Raw genomic sequence first — 24,518 nt, 5'->3', positions numbered from 1 at the left:
ATACTTTGTGGGAATGTTGGTAATTTTATTTGTGCAAGACCCTTCATATATCAAACTTTTTTCGCCATCTATATACTATTGGGGAGATATTCCTTTACTTCCTGTCCTGTGGGCACAACAAAGTGAAGGGAAATCCCAACTAAGGCAGCTGTCACTTCCTGTCACATTTCTGGGAACCTAAAGCTGACCATAGATCAACTTCTGTCAAGCGGAGTGGCTGCACATGATTGAAATTTGGTCGGTCCCTGCTGAACTGGCCGAATTTTGATCCAACTATGGAAAGTTGTACTCTCCTCCCACTGCTGCAGAGAACTGGTAGCCCAACATCTGAAGGAAACCGACACTTCCGGAGTCTCGATCTTCGTGGTCCCAGCAGATCTTACTGTTACCTCCCTCTGACCTCAGGACTCTACTGTATCCTCTGTTGCAGTTCTTTGCAGCGACACAGTGCTGAACTGTGCAGGTGGCAAGAAAGTATTTATCCTCTTCTTTAAAGGGTATGTGCTTTTCTGAAAACATTTTATTATATGAAAGGGTCTCTTTAAACCAATCAAAGTTCTGTATTCTCTCACCAAATTCTCAGCCAGTAATCCAACACCACCGCTTAATGACAAAATTCAGGTCTCTCAATACCAAAAAGGACTCTCAATATCAGATTTTTACTCAAGCTAACAAAACCAAAAGCAAACGTTCACCAAATTTTTATAAATAATGTATCTATCCACCCAGAGTCTTGAATGTTTTTCACTTCAATTTTTTTGATAAAATATGTATATCGCAAAGGAAAAACAATGACAAAGAAAAAAAGGCTTTTCAAAGACTCCTTAATGATCTCCGGTTTACAAACAATCTTGTACTATGGGAGAAAATCTTTAAACAGTCAGTAGTCTCAGGAGGGAGACCAGGCCAGGAAAGGTCTAAGGTTTTTCATTCTAAGTCTAGGTTTTTCTGAAACCAAAGACTACTGCAATCCTTCCACCTGCCCTCTTCGGCACATGGCAATCTTTCTGCACCGTCGGCAAGATTAACCATATGTGCAGGAGCTCCATGATGAGATGCAAAACCGTTGATTTGCACTATGATGGTGCCATACAACTGTTGGAAGCATTTAGAAAGTGGTCCAGCTGTTTGTAATGATGGTCAATCTCTCTTGCTCTGCATCCAAGTTACAGCATCGACACAAAAAGCATAAAAGGAAAACATACTATCACCTGAGCGAGCAAACACTCCCTGTGCATTGTGCCCGGGTTTGTGGGGAATGGGCATTCATTATAAAAAGTTGCTTTAAGAAGTTTCAGGAGAGACTGAAACCGTTACGAAATTATGAAAAAAAAAAAAAAAGGATTTGGGTTAAGCCGTCAATGCTTTCAAAGCTACCAAGTTCAACCTCCAAAAGGGTCCAAAACAGCCCAAGGCATGAGTACAGTTTGATGACTGGGTTTCTCCAACTGACCACAGAAATCTGCCCGTGTCTGGGGCTTCCCCTTATGAAGAACACACGGTGCAGAAAGGGGGCTACCTAACATGAGTGGCTCTACAGACACAGGTAGAGGATGGTACTTTTTAGAGCTACAGAAGTAAAGGAGCTGCCAAAGTCTACATCAGAAGAGTCTGTGATGCTAGCTGACTTCCTGTTTCACCTCGATGCTCGGCATAGGAAACCCTGGTGGGCAACTCAGGCTGGGAGGGCAGGGGGGACAAGGTCCCTGGACTCTCTTGCGAGTACAGTTCGTGCAGATGTAATCCTCGTTCTCTGCCATCTCAGAAGAGACACCGACACAAACTTGGTGGAACCACTCGTCGCAGCCACCATCGCACTGCACCCAGTCAACCTGCGTGAAGCAAAGGGAAACGTTAAACTGGAAACACGTGTACTAGGAGCATACCTAAATATTTAACATTAAATACATATATGTGAGCTGTTTTATCTGCCAAATCCAACCAGTCCCAAGATTTACACACACAGCACACCCAGGCTCGGCAGGGAAGGATACTTACACTTTCAGGTCTACTCCCCACCCCCACTTTGTGACTGGAAGGTGAAAAGCGAAGCAGCAAACTGAAATGCTCATCTTTTTGGGTACAGCCTCCAAGACTAAGCCATGGTCCAGCCAGTCCACAAAACGGCAAAAAAATTAGCTCTGCAGTAAGCAAAGAAGCTTGACTGAAAAAAAGGATCTTGATAGAAAAAAAAAGAAGAAACGTCTAGTGGAAAGGGTTTGCTTCTCTCAGAGAGAGAAGACGTCAATTCTCCTAAGACACTTGCACAAAAAAAGAGAATGATGGGAGTGGCAGAGGTTATATCTGGCTGACCAACAATTTTGTCTGCTAGTGTTCAATCTCCTGCAGTCAGCAGTATAACTCACTCTAGTGGCGACCTAGTGGATCTAAAATAAGTCATGCAATGAAAACTGAGAGATTTGATTAAACATTTTCCTTATGTTGATGGGGGGGGGGGGGAGAGGTGGAACCAGGGAAGGCAAAATATAAGCAGATTAAACATTCATTTTAACTATTGAAAGGGCAGTTATGTCTGCAGCTGCATAAAAGATCACATGGTAATTAACGCTTTGTCACTCATACACAGCGCAGCACAACCCATGGTACTCAGCAGCTCATGAGAAACTGGTCTTTACTGGAAGAGGATTATTTTTTAAGAGAAATCCGCAAAGACGGAATGAAATGCAGATTTCCTTTCCACGAGACTAGAGAACAGAAGCCACTTGTTAGCAAACAGAACAGGCTGTTAGCAACTCTAGCACAAGGGACAGTGAATAAGCAAGTTAGCCGTTTACACTAAAACTAAATTCCATGTGTTTCGGTTCTCCACCCCCCCATCCACGAACTCCTCCTTTGCTGGCTGTTGCAACTCTTCCAGGTTAAATGATTCCCGGCGTCATTCAACCCACTCCATGGGAACCCAGATGGTCATGGACATACCCACTCGGAGACATAACACAGCATAACCTTAGCCACAGCATGGAAAAGTCCTGTTATAAGACATGGCCATAATTTTAAAACGCAAGCTCACGTGGATCATGTTGAATGAAAAAAATAGTGAGAGTGTCCTACGTGACAAACAATCCCTGTTTGATAAAACATGGTCCCCTTGGTTTGCCTACTTGCAGGTCCCTAATGCATGATATATTTTCTGAATCGACTGGCGCGAGGCTCCTGGATGGATTTTCCTCTCTCTTTCCTTCTTTCTACCCAGTTTCCTTCCTTTCTATTCCTTTTACTATTCTTAGCCAAACTTGGCATCGCGGGGGTATAGCCCCCCTTTTTATGTAATCCAGACTGTTCTGGGCACATGTGATCCCCTCTTGGGATAGTTACAATGGTGATAGTTACAAGTGCCTTAGTTATCGCACAATTTGAGTTAGAGGCACTATTGCCGCCAATACTACCCCATCATGATTTGGCAATAACAATGCTAGGCTCCCAAGTCTTTCATAATCCCATTTGCCTCATTAAGGGGATGGCGAACCTCCTGCATTTGTATTGCTAAAACGCTCTAGCAGTATTATGTTATATGCTGATGTAATCTATAAACTTCAGTTAACATACATTAGAGGTCCCCACGGCAGTGATTTTCAAGGTGCTGTGGGCCTCACTAGATTCTACCTAGTCTTGTATTTATACGTTTCCACATTACATTCTTGGAATAGACAAGGATTTTTCGCTGCTCCATTATGAGATCTCCCTTTTCTTTATCTTGTTTTAAAAACAAAACAAAAAAAAAAACAATAAAAGCGATTGAAACAGAAAATTTTGCTTGGTACTACTGGAATTAAGGTATGTATACTGAGATTCTTTAAAACTTGTAGTGGATGTCCAGCGAAAGCTTTTTTTTTCCGGATAGAATGTGAAAGGATTGGATGGCCTATACTGAAAGGTGAGTCCTGTGTTAACTGTAGCACAGATGGAATTTTTCCACTGACTGCAGTTCCACTGACTAACCCCCGCTAACGGACGAAAAAGGGTTAAAAAGCGCTGCTGCCCACTGATTTTAATGGGCAGGGGTGCTTTAGGAGCGGTGTATACACCGTCCCTACAACGCCTCAAAGAGATGCTGCTTGCAGGACTTTTTTGAGCGTCCTGCCAGTGCACCACTCCAGTGTGAAAGCCCTCGGGCTTTCACATTGGAGTGAAAGGAGAGGCACTTTGCAGGCACTATTTTAGCGTTATAGTGCCTGTAAAGTGCCTCAGTGTGAAAGGGGTCTAACTGTCCCCAGTGGCAACAATTTTACCAGAGAGGGCGTAAGAGAAAATCTACCACAAGAAAACAAAGATTTAGATCAAAATGCTTTTCTTTAGCAGAGTAGGAGAAGGCTAGAATACCTATTAGATTTTTATTGATGTCCCTGTTGCATATTTACACCCACTTCCCATTTGGTGAAACAGTTGTCTTGCTGGGTCTCTGTAGCAGAAGGCAGCAGGAAGTGCAGCAAGCATAGTGTGAACATTTTTGCCCAATATGATGGGGCAGAAGTGCATCAGGTGGCAACTACATCACCAAAGTGTTGATATGAAAAACAAGCCACATTTAAAAGTAAGTGTAAACACTTACAGTGCCAAATTAATTGGAGACGAGTATGATGGGGAGTAACATAATAAAGTGAATAACTACCCCTTCATCTGCCTGTGCGGTAATGCGGACCTTCAGTCACTTTTTCATCTTCCCATCTATAAAATCTTCTGCCCTTGTTGTTTTAACTATGGATAGTGAAACACTTTTTTTTCCTGCCAGTAAAAACCCTAATACAGCCCACTTCCTGTTTCTTGTCTGGTAAAAAGCCTAGGCTTATGATATCATGCACAGCTATCTCTCTAACTCTTGTGAGAGTTTAACAGGAAGGGAGGGGGGATGAGTCACAAGAGGGCCAATGAGAGCTGCAGAGCTGAAGGTGTGCATCTGTCTAAATCCAGGAAGTGAACAGGAAGCACAGTTAAAATGGTTGCAGCCAGACTCAGTGGAGGGAGATTTCTGCAGCATATTTGGCAAGTACAGAATCACAGTATATAAAATAATATGCAAAGTGGTTGGAGGGAAGCTTCAGAATGGCAAAGATCTTTTTATTACAAATTATGTGAGCAGACTGCAGTTCCTCTTTAAGCACTGTGGATTGTGTATAGCCAGGAATGGTCCAAATTATAGGGATGAGATGTATTAATGCTTTTATATGTGTACATTTTCATTGTTATATTTTTCTATTTTGTACCAATAAAGTAAACTTTTACATTTTTTATATATACTGTTTGGGTGTACCCTAATTTGCACACTCTCTGTGTCCGCACTATCCTTGGGGCTCATCGGCTTCTCTCCAAATTATAGGGAAACCCTGTCTTACATTGTCCATGTTGGGCATAATGCTGAAGGGGTATTAAGGGCCCTCGAAACCATAGTGCCAAGATAAGCGCCTAGCACAAGATCCAGTGCCTGAAGGAACAGGCCAGGTCTGCTCCAGCACAGTGGGGTGTGGGTACAGTCTTTAAGGGTTACCAAGCCAGAAACGGTTAGATATTCCAGGCAAAAAGCAGTTGAGTCTTAGGCGTGTCTGAAGTAAAAAGGAATGGTTTAAAAATGAAAACCTCTCCAAAGAAGAAGAGGTCCATCACCTAAAGACATCAGCAAAAAAAAATGTAGTCTCTAGGAGTTGGTGGAGTTACACAAACATGCATTAGGGGCAGCCCTAGCAAAGTTAATTGTCAGTGTCTAATCACCTGCAGGTTGCTTGCATTTAACCCAAGGTCTATGACAGTTCTGTGTCCAGTACTGTACAATTAAGATAATAGGTGTTGGCTGGACATACACTTTAAAGCCCAACTCCACCCCCTTCCTTCCTCAACTTCTATTTATTTTATACTTTTCCAGATGTGTTGAAGCCAGTAAAGTGCTGGTTCCACTTCCTCTATATATTTATTCTGGTGGTGGGTGGCCCTGAATGATGCAGAGAGTGGCACTGATATGATGAAGCCTTCTGAGGGAGTGGGTCCATGATGCCTTGCACTCACATTAAATCTGCTGGGTGTCATTCATCCAAGAAAACTAGACATTTTTTGGGGTGAATAATTTCTGCATAAGGTAAACAACGCCAGAGAGGAGGTGAGCACTGCAGAAATGGTGGACCTTAGAAAAAAAGATGAACCTGGATTTGAGCTTTAAATGTGGGAAGGAATTCTAGAGTGGTCCCTAACCTGCATTTGGGCTTAACATTAGCAATAACACTGTCCTGAGGAAAGGTTCAGTAGGTACACAGCAACAAACTGTACAGTTAAATAAAAGGGGTCTAAACATAGCAAAGCCACTGTAGTGCTGTACTGTGCTAGAGGTCCTGTAAAATGTAGAAAATACCTTTAAAACAAATATTAAGCACAGGAAGGACACGTGGTCGTGCACAGACAGTATCAAATAATGTGAGCAAGACATTCTGAAAACTCCACGTGCCCATCCACCTGCGCACCTCCCTCACCTTGTCCTTGCATGGGCGCTGGCAGTTCTGCGCAGCACATATGGCGTTCTCGTCATCCGAATCTTCTGCTCCGGACCAGTCGTACTTCGAGGGAATGTCCAAGACCTTTTTTTCCCTCTTCTTCTCGGTGATCTCCTTGTTAAGCTCTGCTTTTGCCGCCGCTGCCTTCTCTTTCTTCCTCTTGCGCTCCTCCTCTTTGGCAAGCCGCTTGGCCAGTTTGCTGAGCTCCTTGGCCTTGTCATGACCCAGCTTGAGTTTTTTCTTTTTGGTCTTGTCAAGCTTCTTCAGCTCCTTGGACCTCTGTTTACCCTCAGTTAAGAACTGCTCTGCCCTCTCCAATTTCCTCTTTCGTTTCTTCTCCGATGACTCTTTCTTTACCTTCACAGGTTTCTCATCCAGGCTGTCATCCTGTAGGAAGACAAAATGGGTTTTGAAAACAACTCAAAGTGACAAGATAAACTAATCATCCAAGCGATCAGTGCTATTCAGGAAAGCTTCATTTACAGCCATGCTGAACAGAGAATGTGGATAGATGGGACTATGGACTGTTATCGCATACTAAAGAAGCGCTCTTTTAACCACTTGACATCCCCGCTATGGCTGAATGACGGCCACATCGCGGACCTGAATTCCCGGGAGGCTGTCATATGACGGCCTCCCCTGTGCACGCGTTCTGCAGGGCGCGCGCCGAGCGCGCTGTGATCACCGAGTCACTGAGACTCGGGTGATCACCGATCTGAGTAAGGGGCCGGTCCCGGCCCCTTACCATGTGATCAGCTGACAGCTGATCACATGATGTAAACAAAAGATCCGTAATCGTTTTTTTCTTCTACTCACACTGATAGCATGAGTAGAAAAAAAAAGCTGATCACCGGCTCAGATGCGAGGGACAAAGAACCCGAAGTGGAAGAGGCACATCTGCCTCATCTGTGCCACCTAACAGTGCCCACAGTGCCACCTATCAATGCCCCCACAAGTGCCACCTATCAATGCCCACCAGTAGTGCCAATCACTGCCACCTAGCAGTGCTTCCTATCAGTGTAACTGATCAGTGCCCATTATTGCCACCTCATCAGCGTACATCAATAAAGGAGAAAAATTACCGGTTTTAAATTTTTTATAACAAAATATAAAAAAATAATTTTTTTTTTTTTTTTTTAAATTCAGTCTATTTACATTTTTTTAACCAAAAATAAAAACCGCAGAGGTGATCAAATACCACCAAAAGAAAGCTCTATTTGTGGGGTAAAAATGATAAAAATTTCATTTGGGTACAGTGTTGTATGACCGTGCAACTGTCATTCAAAGTGTGTCAGTACTGAAAGCTGAAAATTGGTCTGGATAGGAGGGGGGTTTAAGTGCCCAGTAAGCAAGTGGTTAAACAACACTTGTCTAGAGGAAGACTTGATGGGGCAGAGTTGGGAATTTTTAACCTCTAGAAAACACTGAACTTAGAATTACGTGTTTCCACAAGAAATTATTGCCTCTGACCAGAAGATGTCAGACAGTGCTTTACATAAGCTATAACTAAAGACAACACTTTATTTATTTTTTTAGTTCTGGGTAGAGTGGTGAGAGATTAGAACCGTCAGGTTTTTATCGCTGTCTGTGCTTCTGCTTGGGAGATCCACCCTTTTTATTTGTCCTGTTTACAGTTATCATCGAAAGTGAAATTAAAAGAAAATCCCAAATTTTGGTTGACACTAGAACAGGAATACATACAGGGGAAATTTTCCAATGGTAACACTAGTTCTGGCGACACCCCAGGATGCCCTCACTTTTGGAGGATTTTCTCTTACACTTCATGTTTTGGACATGGGACAAGAAGTGAAGGGAAATCACCCCAATGGGACACAGGCGGCAAAAAATCCCCAAAAAACTGACCAAAAATTCATCTAACATAAAAAAACATCATCTGGTAATTCTCTGTTTTCAAACAATTTTGGACCCAACTGAATTGACCCTTTAACACTTTATAAACAAAGAAAGAAAAACAAATGCAAATCATTTGTCAAAAATGACCAAATTCTAAATAATTTTGCTGAATATCCAGTACCTCCATAACATGCAGGAACCTCTCCTCTGATGGAGGATGTGTGGCTTGCAAAATACGCCATATATGCTGCGTCTCATCCAGAGACACCTCCAGAAGGTCCCCAAACATCATGAGTTCGTCCAGCTGGCATTTAGCTCCAGGAGATAGCTCTAAAACAGGGGGCTCCAGGCTACGGGGCACGAGAGGGGTTTTCCGAGGCTGCTTTCGAGGGGTTCCTGAAGCTTTTAAAAAAGAAAATTATCCTGATGTCATGTGTTTAAACTATATCTAAAGCCAAAAGGTATTTGCATTCAATAGACCAGGGCGTTTTTAAAATCCATTTTAATTTGTGCTGTTGAGATTACACCGTTTACTGTCCTAGAGACAACAAAAAACAAGAGAAGATCTTTTCAAAGTGAGTAGAAATCACTTTCTTACACAGTGACTCTCCATTAAAACTTAAATCGGAAGAAAATGGGGGGAGGGGGTCAGTCCCCATCAGAATACAATAGCTAAGCAGAGGAGATCACCACACCAACATTAGTCCAGCAAACTACGTTTTTTTTTTTTTTTCATTCAATCCACTGGGCTAAAAAAAAAAAAAAAAAAAACTTATCGTGTGTACCCAGCTTTAAGCCTTCCACACTTAACCATTTAAAAAAAACAAACGTAAAAAAAATAAATAAATAAACCACGTTTTTGGCTACAGCTACCTTAAATAGTACGTGACCCCTACATTTCATATTCCTGATATGTCTGTTGTACCAAGTACTTATGTTAAAAAGTATCCAGTCCTTTTTGCATTGCTTTATTTGTGTGAGATTCTTGGTGATCATACCAGTTCCCCTGCTTTGTTTAACAAATTATGGAAACTGTGGACGGACTGGTGTAGTCCTTGAATCTTGGACCACTGAGCTATTGAGTTCTTGACCTAGGGAGTAACTACTGGACTACTCTGTATAGTTTTCCTCTCATAGATTTGTATTGCTAGTAGAGAATCGTCCATTGCCCTGCGCTGCAGTGTCTTCTATGGTTATCCCTGACCAGAATAAACTTTGTGTATTTTCTTTTGTCGAAAACTTGAAACTCAATAAAAATCAAATGAAGTGCATGAGCGTTAATTAATTTCAGTGGGCAGAATAAATGATTATTCTGGCCAATTAAATTCATTATTGCCCAAGCGCTTGATGCCTGTAAATGAGCCTAAACATGTTACACACTTTTACGAGCATCAGGCGTTTTTTTCTGCCAAATCTCTGCTGCCAGGAGAAAAAGCTTATAGGAGAGTTTGCAAAACATCCTGTGTGCATGAGGCCTTACTGTCCCTGGCATGCCCGTTTTATACATCGGATTTCAGTTCTTTCAATCACGGAGGCTCATCATCATGTATGGGGTATTTGCTAGGGCAGACTACATGCAATACGCAAACTGACACCTTCGCAGCCATTGTGCGATTTGCTGGGTGCTCAGAGTGCACCTGTACCTTTAAGAAGGGTTGGGCTCCCTTCAGTCCACCTGCCCTCACCTATCCATCAGAAAGCATGCGCTTCCACTGTGGAGTCACTCATCAGTCAATCATAGGAACTACAGATCCCAGGGTGCCTTGGTGTGGCCTGTAGCTTACGCATGTATTTTCAAATGTGTGCAGCCTAAACCCCTGTTTTTAACACATACTGTTAGACAGGTTGTTTCAGTTGTCCGCTGGCTGGTTGGCAAGTAGGCTTGGAATTTTTCCTTGGTTTTATCCTTGGCCTTGTTTATATCTATTTGCCCTCCAATGCTGCTTACCGTTATGGCCAGTCATAGGTGGGGGTAGTGGACCCCTTTTTTGCTACATGCAAACGCAGCCTGGCAAGCAACTCCCACTTCGCCAGACTGACCTCCATCCATCAAGGTATTTTCATATTTATGTAACCATAAAGTGCATGTGCTCTATACCGCATAGTATAAGTGAATAATACTATAGACATACTATCAAAATATCAAATGAATACTGTGAGAACACAGTGTGCATCAGTAAAACAGCCAGCAAGTAAATAGTGCTCTCAGCAGACTTATCATACACCTGATTGTGTATGATAAGTTTTTTCCTGATAGCCATTCTGGCGGAGCCATTCCGGGATCACCTACCTCTAACTAGTTCAGACCCAAGATCGTGGTCCTAACAAAGCCCCACCTGACCTTTCTTTTTAATTAAAGAGGTCATGGTGGTCCAGTAAGTAGGATACTTACCTATATCCACCGGGTGTTGCACTTACCAAAATCAACTATCGTTATTGGTGATGGTGTGAAAAAGATACAAATACTTCACTTAATATATGGACACTTATTTCTATATATATTTCTTATTTCTTCTTGCTTGTTCATAATGCACTTAGCACTTCTTATATTGTTTGTGATTTTTGTGTTCTAATGCACATGATGTTCTAGCAGTCCAGAGCATTTCCACACACCTGTGGTGACCTGGTTTGATTTGTCTACAATCAGGTGTATGATAAGTTTGCTGAGAGCACTATTTACTTGCTGGCAGTTTTACTGATGCACACTGTGTTCTCACAGTATTCATTTGATATGTTTATTATGATGGTGTCTATAGTATTATTCACTTATACTATGTGGTATAGAGCACATGCACTTTATGGTTACATTTATATTTCTAGCGCCCCCTTATAATTATTCACCCCCCCCCCCCCCCCCCCATTAGTTCAAAGGTAGCTTATTAAGCACTTTGAGGGGAGCAGCTCAGGTACACTACTTCTTATATTTTTTTACTTATTATTTTTTTACCTAGCGCGGAGTTGTTCTCTTTTCTTTATTTTCATATTTACATAACTCTTCCAAGCACCACAGCAGATCTAAATAAGATCTAAGTGACTAAGATGGCACCCTTCTCGGCTTTAAGGATAGGAGGGTTTAGTTCTGCTTTAAGAGGAAAATTCTAGTAACAGGGTTAGCGTCATAGGAAATGATTTGAAAATTAAAGCTTAACTCCAGGTTTCATTTAATTTTTAATTATTTGTTTCCATAGCTAAGAAAAACGCCTGCTGTCAGTGCTGTATAAACTGTATGTAGCATGAGCTACATAAAGTATACAGCGCTGTATGGGTACTTCCCGTCCTGCTCTCAGAACATAATTGAGTCAGGCTGCACTCTACCCATTCCCAGAAAGTCTTATATTTTTATGAATGAATACAAGGCTCTCTGATTCACTGAGGTAATGTCATCCACACGCCTCTCCACCTCAGCCATTCAGAGGAAGCCTTATATTAATTGATACAATACAAAGATTCCTGTGAATGACTGAGCAGCCCTTAGCCCAAATTGACTGTTGCGGAAATAGGATGGGAAATTCCTTAACTGTGGTCGGAAAACACAGCGCTGCATACTGTATGCAGCTGATGCTACACACAGTTTATACAGTGCTGACAGCAGCTGCATTTCTTTGTAATGGAATTCGTTCTGTTACAAACTATTTAAAGTGAAATTAAACCTGATGTTAGACTTTCATTTTTAAATAATTTCCTGTGAAGCAACTTGGATTCAAACCTGTACAAAGGGCCCTGACAGCTGCCCAGTCAAAATTAAAGAGGAACTGCAGTCTGCTCACATAATTTGTAATAAAAAAATCTTTGCCATTCTGAAGCTTTCCTCCAACCACTTTGCATATTATTTTATATATACCGCGATTCTGTACTTGCCAATTACGCTGCAGAAATCTTCCTCCACTGAGTCTGGCTGCAACCATTTTTACTGTGGGCAGCTGAAGCTGCTGCCTGTTAACTTTTTGGATTTACACAGAGGCACACCTCCAGCTCTGCAGCTATCATTGGCCCTCTTATGACTCATTCCCCCTCCCTTCCTGGCAAACTTTCACAAGAGAGAGAGAGCTGTGCATGATGTCATAAGCCTAGGCTCAGATTCTAGAACCTTTCCTGCATACTGAAGATCTTTCAATAATGATAATTTGGTTTTGCTCAAGGAGCAGCGTTGGGCCATAAATAACAATCTTTACATATTTTTTTGTATTTAACTTTCCAGCAGACAAGTGCAAATAAGCACTTCCTACTGTTCTCATTGGTCTCTCCGTTGTCCCCAATATGTACAATATTCTACCTGTAGCTTCACCTTCTTCAAATTATAGACATTCCTGATATGTGTAGAAATCAAGGACCCACATTCAGCCTAGTATAAGGATCTGAGGAGTTCCACGAGGATTGATTAACACAAGGTGTAGCACTTCAGAACTGTTACCATCTTGCCTAAATTGTTTTAAGCTGGTTCAGGTTCACTCTAAATAAAATATAAAAAAACACACCACTGCTAACCTCAAAAGGAAATTACTGGTTTAGCTGCTAAAGAAATACAAGTCCCTGGAAATCCCATCCAATCTCCGAGTAAAGCACTCCTTCAACCCCTGAAATAAACCAGGCAGTGCAATCATTCTATGGAATAATGGCGTCCATACTCACTTTGTATGCAGCTCTTGGAAGCGGAAGAATATGCGTGTTCCGCACAGAACGAGGGGGTGGCCCACATATGACTGACCACTTCCTCTGATTTAATTGGTATCTCCTCATCACAGAACAGGTTGGGTTCTAGGCTGCTTGAGGACTTGATGCTGCCAGTCTCCTAGGGGAAAAAAAAAAGTCTAATTTGTGCTTGCCTAAAACAGGAATCCAGCCAGAATACAAGATTGAAATGAATAGCACATTAAAAGATCCTTGAAAAAGTCACGTGGCAGTGACGTAACATGTAGGAGGAGCCTGTATTGTCCAGCATCTGCAGTGTGTGAGTTGACGGCGCTGATGGTAGAGCTGTGCCGCTGAGCTCTTGCAGCCTGATCAATATACAAGCGATCCCATTCTGAATGAGTTTGTGAGTGAGAACATCCTATCTGTAGTACAATAACCAATGTATCAGTACTATCTGTGCATTGGTTTGTTAATTTCTCTCCTTATATGTTTGGAATCTGAGAGGAGAAGTGATCTGTATTGAAGAAAAAGCATAAGAAGCTACAAGTAACATTTTAATCTTTTTTCACTATCACTTTAGCTTTTTTGTTTCAATATTGTCACAAGTTAATTGACACTATCTTAACTTAATGATTTAACACTTGATGATTACCCACATCTTTTTTGAAAGTTTTTTGTTGGTAAAGGATTATATGTGTATATATTAGTACTGCACATTAGTACTTATAATGTTGTAGGAATCCCGTGGTAGTAAAATATATAATTTAATTAAGAGTTCACCTAATATATTTGTTATAAAGAGTGTTTTAGCTGTGTCCAAGGATTTACACAGCAAGGTTTATCACTGTGGGTTTTTTTTCTCTAGCACATTTTATGGCGGACCAGCCTATTTTGTAATTAATTCATATCCACTGTTATTCACTTGAATGGTAGTCCTATCCATTATTATTACCACTTCACGTTTTAATAGCACATTTATGTGGGATTAGTTTATTTATTAATGACTATTCACTATTTATATTGGCAGTGGAATTTCACCTTTTATTCTACCACCCTCATTTTTTTATCACCCGTTTGGGAATTTAATAATACTAATAGCAACGTATTCCATCCTTCATTTTTATGGGAATATGAGGTTAATATAAGCGCAACTGACTATTTTTAGCATTTATTGATTTTAATACACACTTTAGTTGCAGCTGTATTATTTGATTATCTCATATTATCCATTTGATCCTCATAGTATTTCAACCATTAACCACGTCAGCGCTTGAGCCCCTTTTTATATGCATTAAAAGATATGATAAAATAACTTTTTTTGCAATATTCAGCTTAAGTCGAAAGACTTTCCTTAGCCTGGGTTCACACATATGCGAACGCAGACATCACATGCGATGTCTGTGCAATGTGAATTTAGCCATACAGTTTGTATGGCTGAACTCGCATTGGATTAGCCCAAAAAAGATGCAGGAACCATTTTTTTCCCGCACTGAAATTGGATCGCATGAGTGTTCAGACCCATGCGATTCGATTGCTTTCTGAATTCACAGTTTGCACTGTGATCTGTGAACCGATCTGGGTGTGTCATTAACTTTGTATTGACACCCGCAGCATTTGGCATAGAGCAGCGTGAACTGCCTGCGGGGGAGATGTGATGTGGGAACTGGCACTGGAATCGCGCTGGTTCCCGCATCGCAATAGTGTGAACCCGGGCTTAAAGCAAGTTTTCTGCCAGTGGAGGCCAGCATCATTCAGCTCACTTTCTCTGATCCCAGGATGTCCCGAATCTACTCCAGCCTGTGACTGGGCAGCGAATTTAGAATTTTGACTTACCAGTAAATTCCTTATCTTGGAGTACAGTACAGACCACAGTAATAGACCAGGCATTATATGCTGCTATGTTCAGGTGATTGGACAGTGACAAAAGCTTCGCTGGGAACGCCCCCAGGGCACTCATACAGCTCCACCCACTCCATGGAGGTTAAAGAGAGAAACAGACTAGAGGGGAGGGATCTGTGTCCTGTACTCCATGAATTTACTAATTTCCATTATCCTAACCATACAATACAGGACACAAGACAGGAAATTGAAAACCATGAGACATCCTCAAGCAATAAACTGAGGAACGATCCCTGGAAATGAGCACCTGAGCTACCTAGCAATTGTGAAGGAGGAATCAGAATGTCCCTTAAAAGAAGGGAAAAAGGTACCCAGTTATTCTAAAGGAAGCTGTTGCAGCTTGGTAGACCCACTCTGTCCATATCAAGGCAGTTGAGTGAAATCTTCTTGACATGTTTCGGAGCAGGACATAGGGAAGGGAGGACAATATGTTAATTGTGGTTAAAAAAATAAACTACCTTGGGGAGCAAGGATTGTCTGGCTCCAAGGACCACCTTGACCCTATGTAAGAAAACAAACGATTCCTTATAAGAAGAGCTGCCATCTTAGAGACATGCCTGATAGAGGTAATGGCCACCAAAAAGGCCACCTTACTTGCGAGATCCCCCCATGAGATATTCTGAATTGATTCAAAAAGGGTTTTTGAATAACTGAAAGTACCCCTATTCAAATTACAGGTAGACACAGGAGGTTGAAGTGGGTGATTAAAGTGATCGACTCCTTGTATAAACATGTTGCCATGTGAGTGTGAAGCAAAGGTTAAAAAGGTAGGAACCTGTCTCTTTAGAGTACTAAGAGCCAGATGCTGGTCCAGATCGGGCTGGAGGAAGGGCAGGATGTGAGGAACAGAATATACCTGGGAGCCAAGATAACGGCTCTCACACCAGCAGTAGGCCCTCCAGGTGCAAAGCTAGATCCTATAGAGAGAGTGGATTTTATCACCATAGGCAATGCCTCTATCCTGTAGGACCTGGGTTTAAACAGCCATGCTGTTAAAGCCAGGGATTGAGAAGCAGAGTGGAACAGGGGGCCCAATGATAAGAGGTCTGGCCAGTTTGGAAGGGGCCAAGGCTCACTTGCCAGGAATATGTGTATTTCTGTATACCAAGTTCTTCTGGGCCAATATGACATAAGGATCATCAAGGAAATGCATGCAGCAGTTAAAAAAAAATGAAAGAATCATCAGAGCATCTGATACAAAGATCAGGGGATCCTTGGACTTGGCCATAAACCTGTTCAGTTTCTTGTTAAATCTGAAGGCCATTATGTCCACTACTGGTGGAAGAGAGTTGAGGAATATCTGGTAACCTGAGAGTCCAACGGCTGGACCTCAGAGAGTCACTCTTTTCTTCAGGAAGGAAAATTTTAGCCTGGGCCATGTCCAAGATCGGCCCCAAATACTCCGGGCGATGAGAAGTCTGGAGGGCAGACTGCTTGAAGTTAATCAGCCAACCAAACGTTTGAAGGAACTGGATTGTCATTTGGATATTGGAAGACTGGACCTTGACTGAGGAATCTTTCAGCAGAAGGTTGCCCCAGTACCCCATAACATGGATGGCAAGAGATGGCCAGGGGTGGAGCAAGCATTTTTGTGAAGTCTTTTAGTGCAGAGGGAAGTCCAGGTAGTAGGTTGACAAAAGTAAAGGGTTGGGGTCCACAACATTGGCGTGAGGGAAAGATTGGAAGGTTAGAATAGGCATCTGGTTTGTCCACTGATGCCAGAAAATCTACTGATCTGGATGACAGAATTTATGGACTCCATGTGGAATTTGGGTAAACATATAAATCTGTTCAGAGCTTTTAGGTCCAAAATGGGGAGAATGCCTGCATTTGGTTTTGGGACTGGTTTGGGTAAAAACTAGAGATGTAAAATTTCTGGAAATTTTGAAGCTTGGAAAAAAAACCCGTTTTTTTTTCCCTTTTTTGGGGGGGAAAAAACGGAAATTTTCGGAAAAATTAAAATAAATGCTACATTAGCACTTTTTTGTCTTTTTAAGATTGAAAGTCATTCTGTTACTTTAGGAACATAAAATATGACTATGGACAATTTGACTTAGCTGCAATTGTTCCAGCAGAACAGGGTCCTCAAAGACAGGGTTGTGTTTTTTTATTCGGTTGCCCAACCTAGTTAGCAACAGTCTGACAAAGGGACAGAGCCACAATAGCTAGCTGTAAGGCAGGACCAGTGGGTGCAAAGATTGGATTTCACTATGGTTTCAAAGCATCTATTAACAGAATCCTTAGAGAAACACACATCCTCAGCAGGAACAGTGAGATTCAGCAGCAACAGAGAGATGCATGTTGCAAACAGAAATGGCAGGAGCCACTACTGGAGCAGACCATTTTTCATTAATTTCGTCCAAGCTCATGTCTCATCAAATACAAGAAGTGAAAATTTCTCTGCGGGATCCTCTTCTGCATCCACCCCACTTTCCTCAATGTCTTCGAAGAGGTTAGGAGGTTCAGGGTCATGGTGGAGAGCCATAAATTCTGCCAGGGTATGTAAACTTATGAGCACAAGTGTATGTGCTACAAAGTTACAATGCAGACTGATCTCTAGGGAAAAGGAGACTACTTGCAGCAAACTGGTGACATTCTCCCAGCCTAGGTGATGGCACTGACTGGAGCTCAAGGACAACTCTAACAAATGGAACTTTTTCCCCAAAAATTATACTGTTGCTGTATATTGTGACATGACAGGAATTTATTCAGACAGACCTGTAAAGGGTCGCTATAAACACATAAGAAAATGCAGACTACACAGCAAATACCGATACGTTCAATTAAAGTGCTATAATGGTATATTTGTGCTTTAAACTTTTTTTTAACCTTGGTTAAGCAAGGCGAGTCCTTCCAGTTATTGCAGAATGCTGTTTTAAAGTAGATCATGAAAAGAAAAAAAAAAGCAAATGAGTGTATGTGTATACTTATGGGATGGAAGGCATATTAATTCTGTAGGAGAGCAGAAAGCAGAAAGATACACCAGTAGTGCTAATCTTTTTTAGCCTGTCCCTATAAGATAGGAGTATCAGATAGATGGTCACTAGGAGGCCTCCCTCTCTCAAACAATTTGACTGACCAATGACTGTGGTATAGTGTCATGCATTCAAGCCACTCGGTCTCAGTCAAAAAAAGGGTACATTTTCATAGCTCCATTGTGACCTACTGGGCATTATGACTGGCCAATTACAGTGGGATGGTGTCTAGCATCCAAGCCACTAGTTGGTCTCAGTCAAAAATAGCTCTCTAAACTACAAAGAAAACTGCTTATAAAAAGACAAAGCAAATAAGTGTATGTGTATACTTATAGATGGAAAGCATATAAAACCTATAGGGGTGCAGAAGGTAGAAGGATAGCACCAATAGTACTAATCTGCTAATCTTATTTAGCCTGTCCCTATGATATAGGGGTATCAGATAAATGGTCACTATCTCCAAGGAGACCTCCCTCTCTCAAACAATTTGACTGGCCAATTGCTGTGGTATGGTGGCATGCATCCAAGCCCCGTGCCAGCACCCATTCATTTCTACTGGGACATGAGGTTGCATGCACACAGTCTCTATATTCTAATATGACATGCAGGTTTGGGTCCCAATAGAAATGAATAGAACACTGGCACAGGGATGAACACAATGCACAAGAGAGCCCTGCACAGGACACACATGTCTGAATCCTAAACAACTCATGTACATGGAGGCCTAGTGATTTCTCCAGCTCCCCAGGCATCAGAAAACAACAGGGATTTTACAAAGAAGCTACCAAGTCTTGACATGGAATGAAATTCAGCTGGTTCACCAACGGCTGGATGAGTTTCAATCCATCTATGGCCATTCCTGCTAAAGAGAAGTCGATCTAATATGATTAACTTCTCTCAAACCAGCTTGTTGGAAATTTTTCCTTTGATATGCAGCGCTAATCAATGTATTCTGACCACTCTCACAATGCAATGTCTCAGTGGAGCGGATTCCTCCATCCACCTCACTTTTGTGGATGAGAGGATCGGCTCAGTTTTTTTCAATCAGACACTAACTGATCAAAAAAACTGATCCATCTATGGCCAGCTTACCATTCACTATACAATCTGATTGTAAAACACCTTTTGGATCCACCACCAACTATGTAGTACATGGGCCTGCCTGATTTGATACTACTAATTGGATAATTAATTGTTTAGGTTTGTCCTCATATTACAAAGTTTTGGTAAATTGAAGGGAGATTGTGCAGAAATTGTACAATCAGATTGTAAAGTGTATGCTCACCTTTTACTGTTTATGTGCAGGAGTACAAAGAATGACAAATGTTTTCCCTGACACATTGTTTAAAGCTGGGTACACGCTATTAGTTTTTTTTTGTTAAGCCTGCTGGAAGAAAAATAGATCCCTGCATGCACACAAACAAGGTGGATTCAGAAACCCCATCTCCCCTCTGTTCTATTGTACTCTGACAGCAGGACTCCTCCACTGAACAGAATACAATGACCAGTGCTACAGCCCGCTGATCAAAGGAGGATTTCCAGCAGGACCATTTGACAGAAGCCAAGGTCAGCTTCAGCTAGTTCTTGAGCTCCATTTATAATCTTCAGAAATCACCCTTGGGCACCCACTATTGCTTTTACTTGGTTTACTCCTTTAACAAAGCCATCATCAAAGCAATCTAATTGTGTGTGTGTGTGTGTGTGTAATACTGGTGCACTCTGCAACCATTACATATGTTTTGGTGCGCTGCACATGCTTCAACTAGCCCTGCCCCCTGCTCGGGAGGGGGGTGCATTTTGGCACCTGCGCCCTGGGTACAGAATTACCTTGTCCTGCCACAGAGTATACACATACACTCTGCTTTTTCTTTCTTTTCACAATATACGGTACTTTATAATCAACAAAGGTTGATTTTTTTTTTTTTGTCTCTTATTGGTCATTGGTGCATGGGCATGCGCACCCCTGTTTCTAGTTTTTTCAGTAGAATTACTTTCCAGTCTTATAGGGCGTACACACGGTCGGACTTTGTTCGGACATTCCGACAACAAAATCCTAGGATTTTTTCCAACGGATGTTGGCTCAAACTTGTCTTGCATACACACGGTCACACAAAGTTGTCGGAAAATCCGATCGTTCTGAACGCGGTGACGTAAAACACCTAAGTTGGGACTATAAACGGGGCAGTGGCCAATAGCTTTCATCTCTTTATTTATTCTGACCATGCGTGGCACTTTGTCCGTCGGATTTGTGTACACACGATCGGAATTTCCGACAACGGATTTTGTAGTCGGAAAATTTTATCTCCTGCTCTCCAACTTTGTGTGTCGGAAAATCCGATGGAAAACGTCCGATGGAGCCCACACACGGTCGGAATTTCCGACAACACACTCCGATCGGACATTTTCCATCCGAAAATCCGACCGTGTGTACGGGGCATAAGACTTTGTACATTATAGTAGGCAATTTGTTTTGTAGTCATTTTTGAAGACTGCTGCTTTACCTTGACACCATAGCCATATGTCTCCCGGATGTCCTCATCTGAGTCAGTCTCTTCATCGTCATACTCCAGGGGAGCCTGTGGTGATGAAGTCAAACTAGACATTCCTCGGCTAAAGGAGCCCTGCTGGAAAATGGGCAGGTGACCCTGAAGTGACAATACAAGAAACAAAGATATAATAAAAAGGGCTCTGTGTTAAACAATGTTCTCAGCTGGCACTTCATAAAACGGTATACATCTGTTAATGGGTTCAAAAAGGACTTCTGATTTTACCAAAACACTAGTAGCCATCTTCTACTGTCAAGGGCAAAAGCAGAAAGTTTGAAACTGGACTTTCCACCTCAGTTGCAACATCTGTTTATTAAAGAATTCTGACTTACCTGTAAATTCCATATCTTGAAGTAAGTTACAGGACGTAGGCTTAATAGTCATAGACTTTGGGTTATAGGCTGGTGCTTTCATGTGATTGGACACTGGCAAATCTTTGAAGGATCTGCCCCCATGGTATTCCTCTATAACACTATCTCACTCCATAATTCCTCAGTTTAGTAGCAAGCAATACAAAGTAACAGGATTAGAAGGGAGGGTGGCCTTTCTCCTGTACTGCACTGCACTGCACTACATGGAATTTACAGGCAAGTCAAAATTTCTTGGAAAAGGTATGAACAGAAGACCAGGGTGCTACCTTACAAAGCTTGGCAACGGGGAGGTTTGATGTCAAAATGCCCAGGAGACTCTCACCGATCTGGTGGAGTAAGCAAATAAATGTGCAGAAGGAGCCCTGTCTTTTGGAGTGCAATGACTTGGAAATCTAAGCTGGATAGGATCATGGGCAGAATGAGAGAAAATGTTTTGTGCCAACAAGATGTTGTGTTGGCAGAGGTCTCAAATAAAATGAAGCAAATGATACAGCTTTGAAGGAGGCCACCACCATGAAGACCAGAACACTCATGGAGAATCTCACAGGGGGCGTCTCTTTGATCTCAAATCTCAAGTGGGAGAGAGCAATTTCTTTTCTGGAAGGAAGACTTTTGCTTGGGCTGTGTCTTGAATTAGGCCCAAGTATTTCAGGGGAAGAGAGGGTTGGGAGGACATTTTTGGAAACAGATTACCCAGCTGAAAGCCGGAAGTATCTGAACTGTCCTGTGGAAGTCTGCAGATAGCTGGAAGGGAGAGGCGTTCTCCAAGAGAGGGTTGTATAGATAACCTGTCACCTGGATGCCCTGAGTTCTCAGAAGGGCAAGACAAGCTGCAAATACCTGTGTGGATACTCTAAAAGCAGAGGATAGAATAAAAGGCATTGTGACAAAACTGAAAGTGATTGTCCCCTACTGCAAAGCGTAGAAAGTGCTAATAGAGTGAGTAAATGGGAATTTACAGACAAGCGTCTTGGATGTCTACAGATGCTAGGTATTCCCCTGGTCTCAGACAGGTTAAAACACCTTGTGGATTACATACAAGATTTTAGAACTTGAAGATACTCCTTTAAGGAATTTACATGCGAGTGATAATAAATACCCCCATTGGGTTTCAGTACATTAAACAGGTTTGAATTGAATCCTTTTAACAATGATACTTGAGCAACCACTCCCTACTACAAGAGATAGTTCTGCAAATATAGAGTAGGGAACTCTATATGTACCCCTTTGAAAATTACCGATTAAGCACACAGGTGTGGGACATCTGCGATAAGAGAGAAGCAAACTGTAAGAGACGCCCCCCACTCTTAGGAGTGAGAGGTCCCCTACATTGGAAAGAGGGCTTTGGGGTAGACTTGGTGAATGTTGTGTTCCAATTCTTGTGCAGAAAGAAAGTGCTGAATTTTGGCTTAGAAGTTGAAGTGTGTGTAGAGCTTTGAGATGTTATTCATTTTGAGGGGATAGAAGTCCCCGAAGAGGGGAATTTTGAAACCTTCTTCTGTGGAAGAAGGACCTCCCCTCCTGTTACACTTTGGTAATTTTTTCTGTTTCCAGATAAGATCCAGAGAAAGGGGAAAAAAAAAAAAAAGCAAGGAAGAAAACTCAGACTCTGAATTTTTGCCAGTGACAGTCACATAAGGCCCGGACAAGCTAGGTCAAGAGAGGGAAATTTATATGAGATCCATGGTTCCCAGATCTTGAGACATTTGGAATGGGAAAGATTCACAACACTGGACATCTGCTCATGGATCATTAGAGCGGTCAAAAGCGGCTTCACCCCTTGGAAGGCAATGCATGGGGTCTTCCAGGCTTGTTCTATGGCTTGTTTGGCAGAGATAAAAAAGTAAGTGGCCAGCTTCTGCTGGGGTGCATATAAGCCAGGTATCGGCAATGCAAAAGGGCCAATTTATCGTCTCTGCAGATCGTTGGATAGAACAGGGTCTGGAGCAGGGGGAAGACCCGGGACCAAAACCCCACCAGTCTAGGACAGGACCACCAGGTATGGAGGACATCCCCCCCTTATCCACAGTTGCGAAAGCATCCGTCACAACTTCCCGGGTAAGCAAGAGCAAGTACCTAGTACCATCTGAAAAAGGACCTTATACGCAGCTTCAAGCATATTAATATTAAAGGAATATTTTGCAACTGTTTTTACAAGCCTTGCTCCAGTTCGCCAGATCTATTGGGGACTGGAGGTCCCGCTCCCATTGAGACATGTAAGAGAGGGATACTGATAATGGGCGTTCGATCAAAGATGCATAAATGGCGGAAGTGAGGTCAGGGGCCCCCCCCGGTGCATGCTGACATGCATGTTCAAAAAAAAAAGGTTTTCACGATAGGGTTAGGAAGACACGCTGCGCAGGGCAGCCTTTGGTGAATTTTTCAAGAACCTCACCAAAGAGATGTCCTCCTTTGAAACTGCATACAGTGAGGGAAAAAAGTATTTGATCACCTGCTGATTTTGTACGTTATAGAAATGATCAGTCTATAATTTTAATGGTGGGTTTATTTTAACAGTGAGAGACAGAATAACAACAAAAACATCCAGAAAACGCATTTCAAAAAAGTTATAAATTGATTTGCATTTTAACCGCTTGCGGACTAGCCGCCACAGTTTTACTGCGGCAGGTTGGCTCCGCTGTGCGAAATCACGTTATTGTACGTGATCTCTCGAGGTCCGGATAGCAGGCGCGCGCCTGCCGTGATCTCCGTGAGTCCGACCGCAGATTCGATGTCCACGGGGATACCCGCGATAGTCTCATGAAGAGGAATAACGGGGAAATGCTGATGTAAACAAGCATTTCCCCGTTCTGCCTAGTGACAGGACACTGATCACAGCTTCCTGTAATCGGGAGCGTTGATCAGTGTTGTGTCACACATAGCCCCTCCCCCCCACAGTTAGAATCACTCCCTAGGACACACTTAACCCCTGCAGCGTCCCCTCCTGGTTAACCCCTTCACTGCCAGTCACATTTACACAGTAATCAGTGCATTTTTAATCGCACTGATCGCTGTATAAATGTGAATGGTCCCAAAATAGCGCCAAAAGTGTCCGATGTGTCCGCCATAATGTCAGTCACAATAAAAAAAAAAAAAAAAATTGTGGATCACCGCCATTACTAGTAAAAAAAAAAAATTAATAAAAATGCCATAAAACTGCCCTATTTTGTAGACGCTATAAATGCTTATTGCAATTTTTTTTTAACAAAAATATGTCGAAGAATACGTAACGGACGTTTTTTTTATACATTTTTTGGGGATATTTATTATAGCAAAAAGTAAAAAATATTGCTTTTTTTTCAAAATTGTCGCTCTTTTTTGGTTTATAGCGCAAAAAATAAAAACCACAGGCGATCAATTACCAAAAAAAAGCTCTATTTGTGGGAAAAAAAAAAGGACGTCAATTTTGTTTGGGTACAACGTCGCACGACCGCACAATTGTCAGTTAAAGTGACGCAGTGCCGAATCGCAAAAAACGGTCTGGTCAGGAAGGGGGTGAATTCTTCTGGGGCTGAAGTGGTTAATGAGTGAAATAAGTATTTGATCCCCTATCAATCAGCAAGATTTCTGGCTCCCAAGTGTATTCTATACAGGTAATGAGCTGAGATTAGGAGCATGCTCTTAACCACTTCAATACCAGGCACTTAGACACCTTCCCGCCCTGGCCAATTTTCAGCTTTCAGCGCTGTTGCAATTTGAATGACAATTGCGCGGTCATGTAACACTGTACCCAAACACATTTTTTAT

General features: G+C 42.1%; 1 protein-coding gene across 6 annotated transcripts in view; it reads right to left on the bottom strand.

Annotated features, from left to right (window-relative positions):
• Positions 1-640: 640 nt before the first annotated feature.
• KDM5A (lysine demethylase 5A) overlaps positions 641-24,518 on the bottom strand; it is a 93,286-nt gene continuing 69,408 nt past the window's right edge. For 4 of the 6 annotated variants that reach the window (XM_073621642.1, XM_073621643.1, XM_073621646.1 and 1 more), the window contains 5 exons: positions 20,356-20,499; positions 12,978-13,137; positions 8,530-8,750; positions 6,474-6,881; positions 641-1,832 (listed from right to left, as the gene is read on the bottom strand). In XM_073621642.1, coding sequence (XP_073477743.1) covers positions 1,620-1,832; positions 6,474-6,881; positions 8,530-8,750; positions 12,978-13,137; positions 20,356-20,499 — 1,146 coding nt within the window. In that variant the 3' untranslated portion in view covers positions 641-1,619. The remainder of the gene's footprint in view (positions 1,833-6,473; positions 6,882-8,529; positions 8,751-12,977; positions 13,138-20,355; positions 20,500-24,518) is intronic. The other 2 variants (XM_073621645.1, XM_073621644.1) reach the window with 2 other exon arrangements.

The sequence above is a fragment of the Aquarana catesbeiana genome, linkage group LG03 (genome assembly GCF_042186555.1).
Source record: "Aquarana catesbeiana isolate 2022-GZ linkage group LG03, ASM4218655v1, whole genome shotgun sequence".
Taxonomy (NCBI): domain Eukaryota; kingdom Metazoa; phylum Chordata; class Amphibia; order Anura; family Ranidae; genus Aquarana; species Aquarana catesbeiana.
This window is presented reverse-complemented; position numbering and strand designations above follow the sequence as displayed.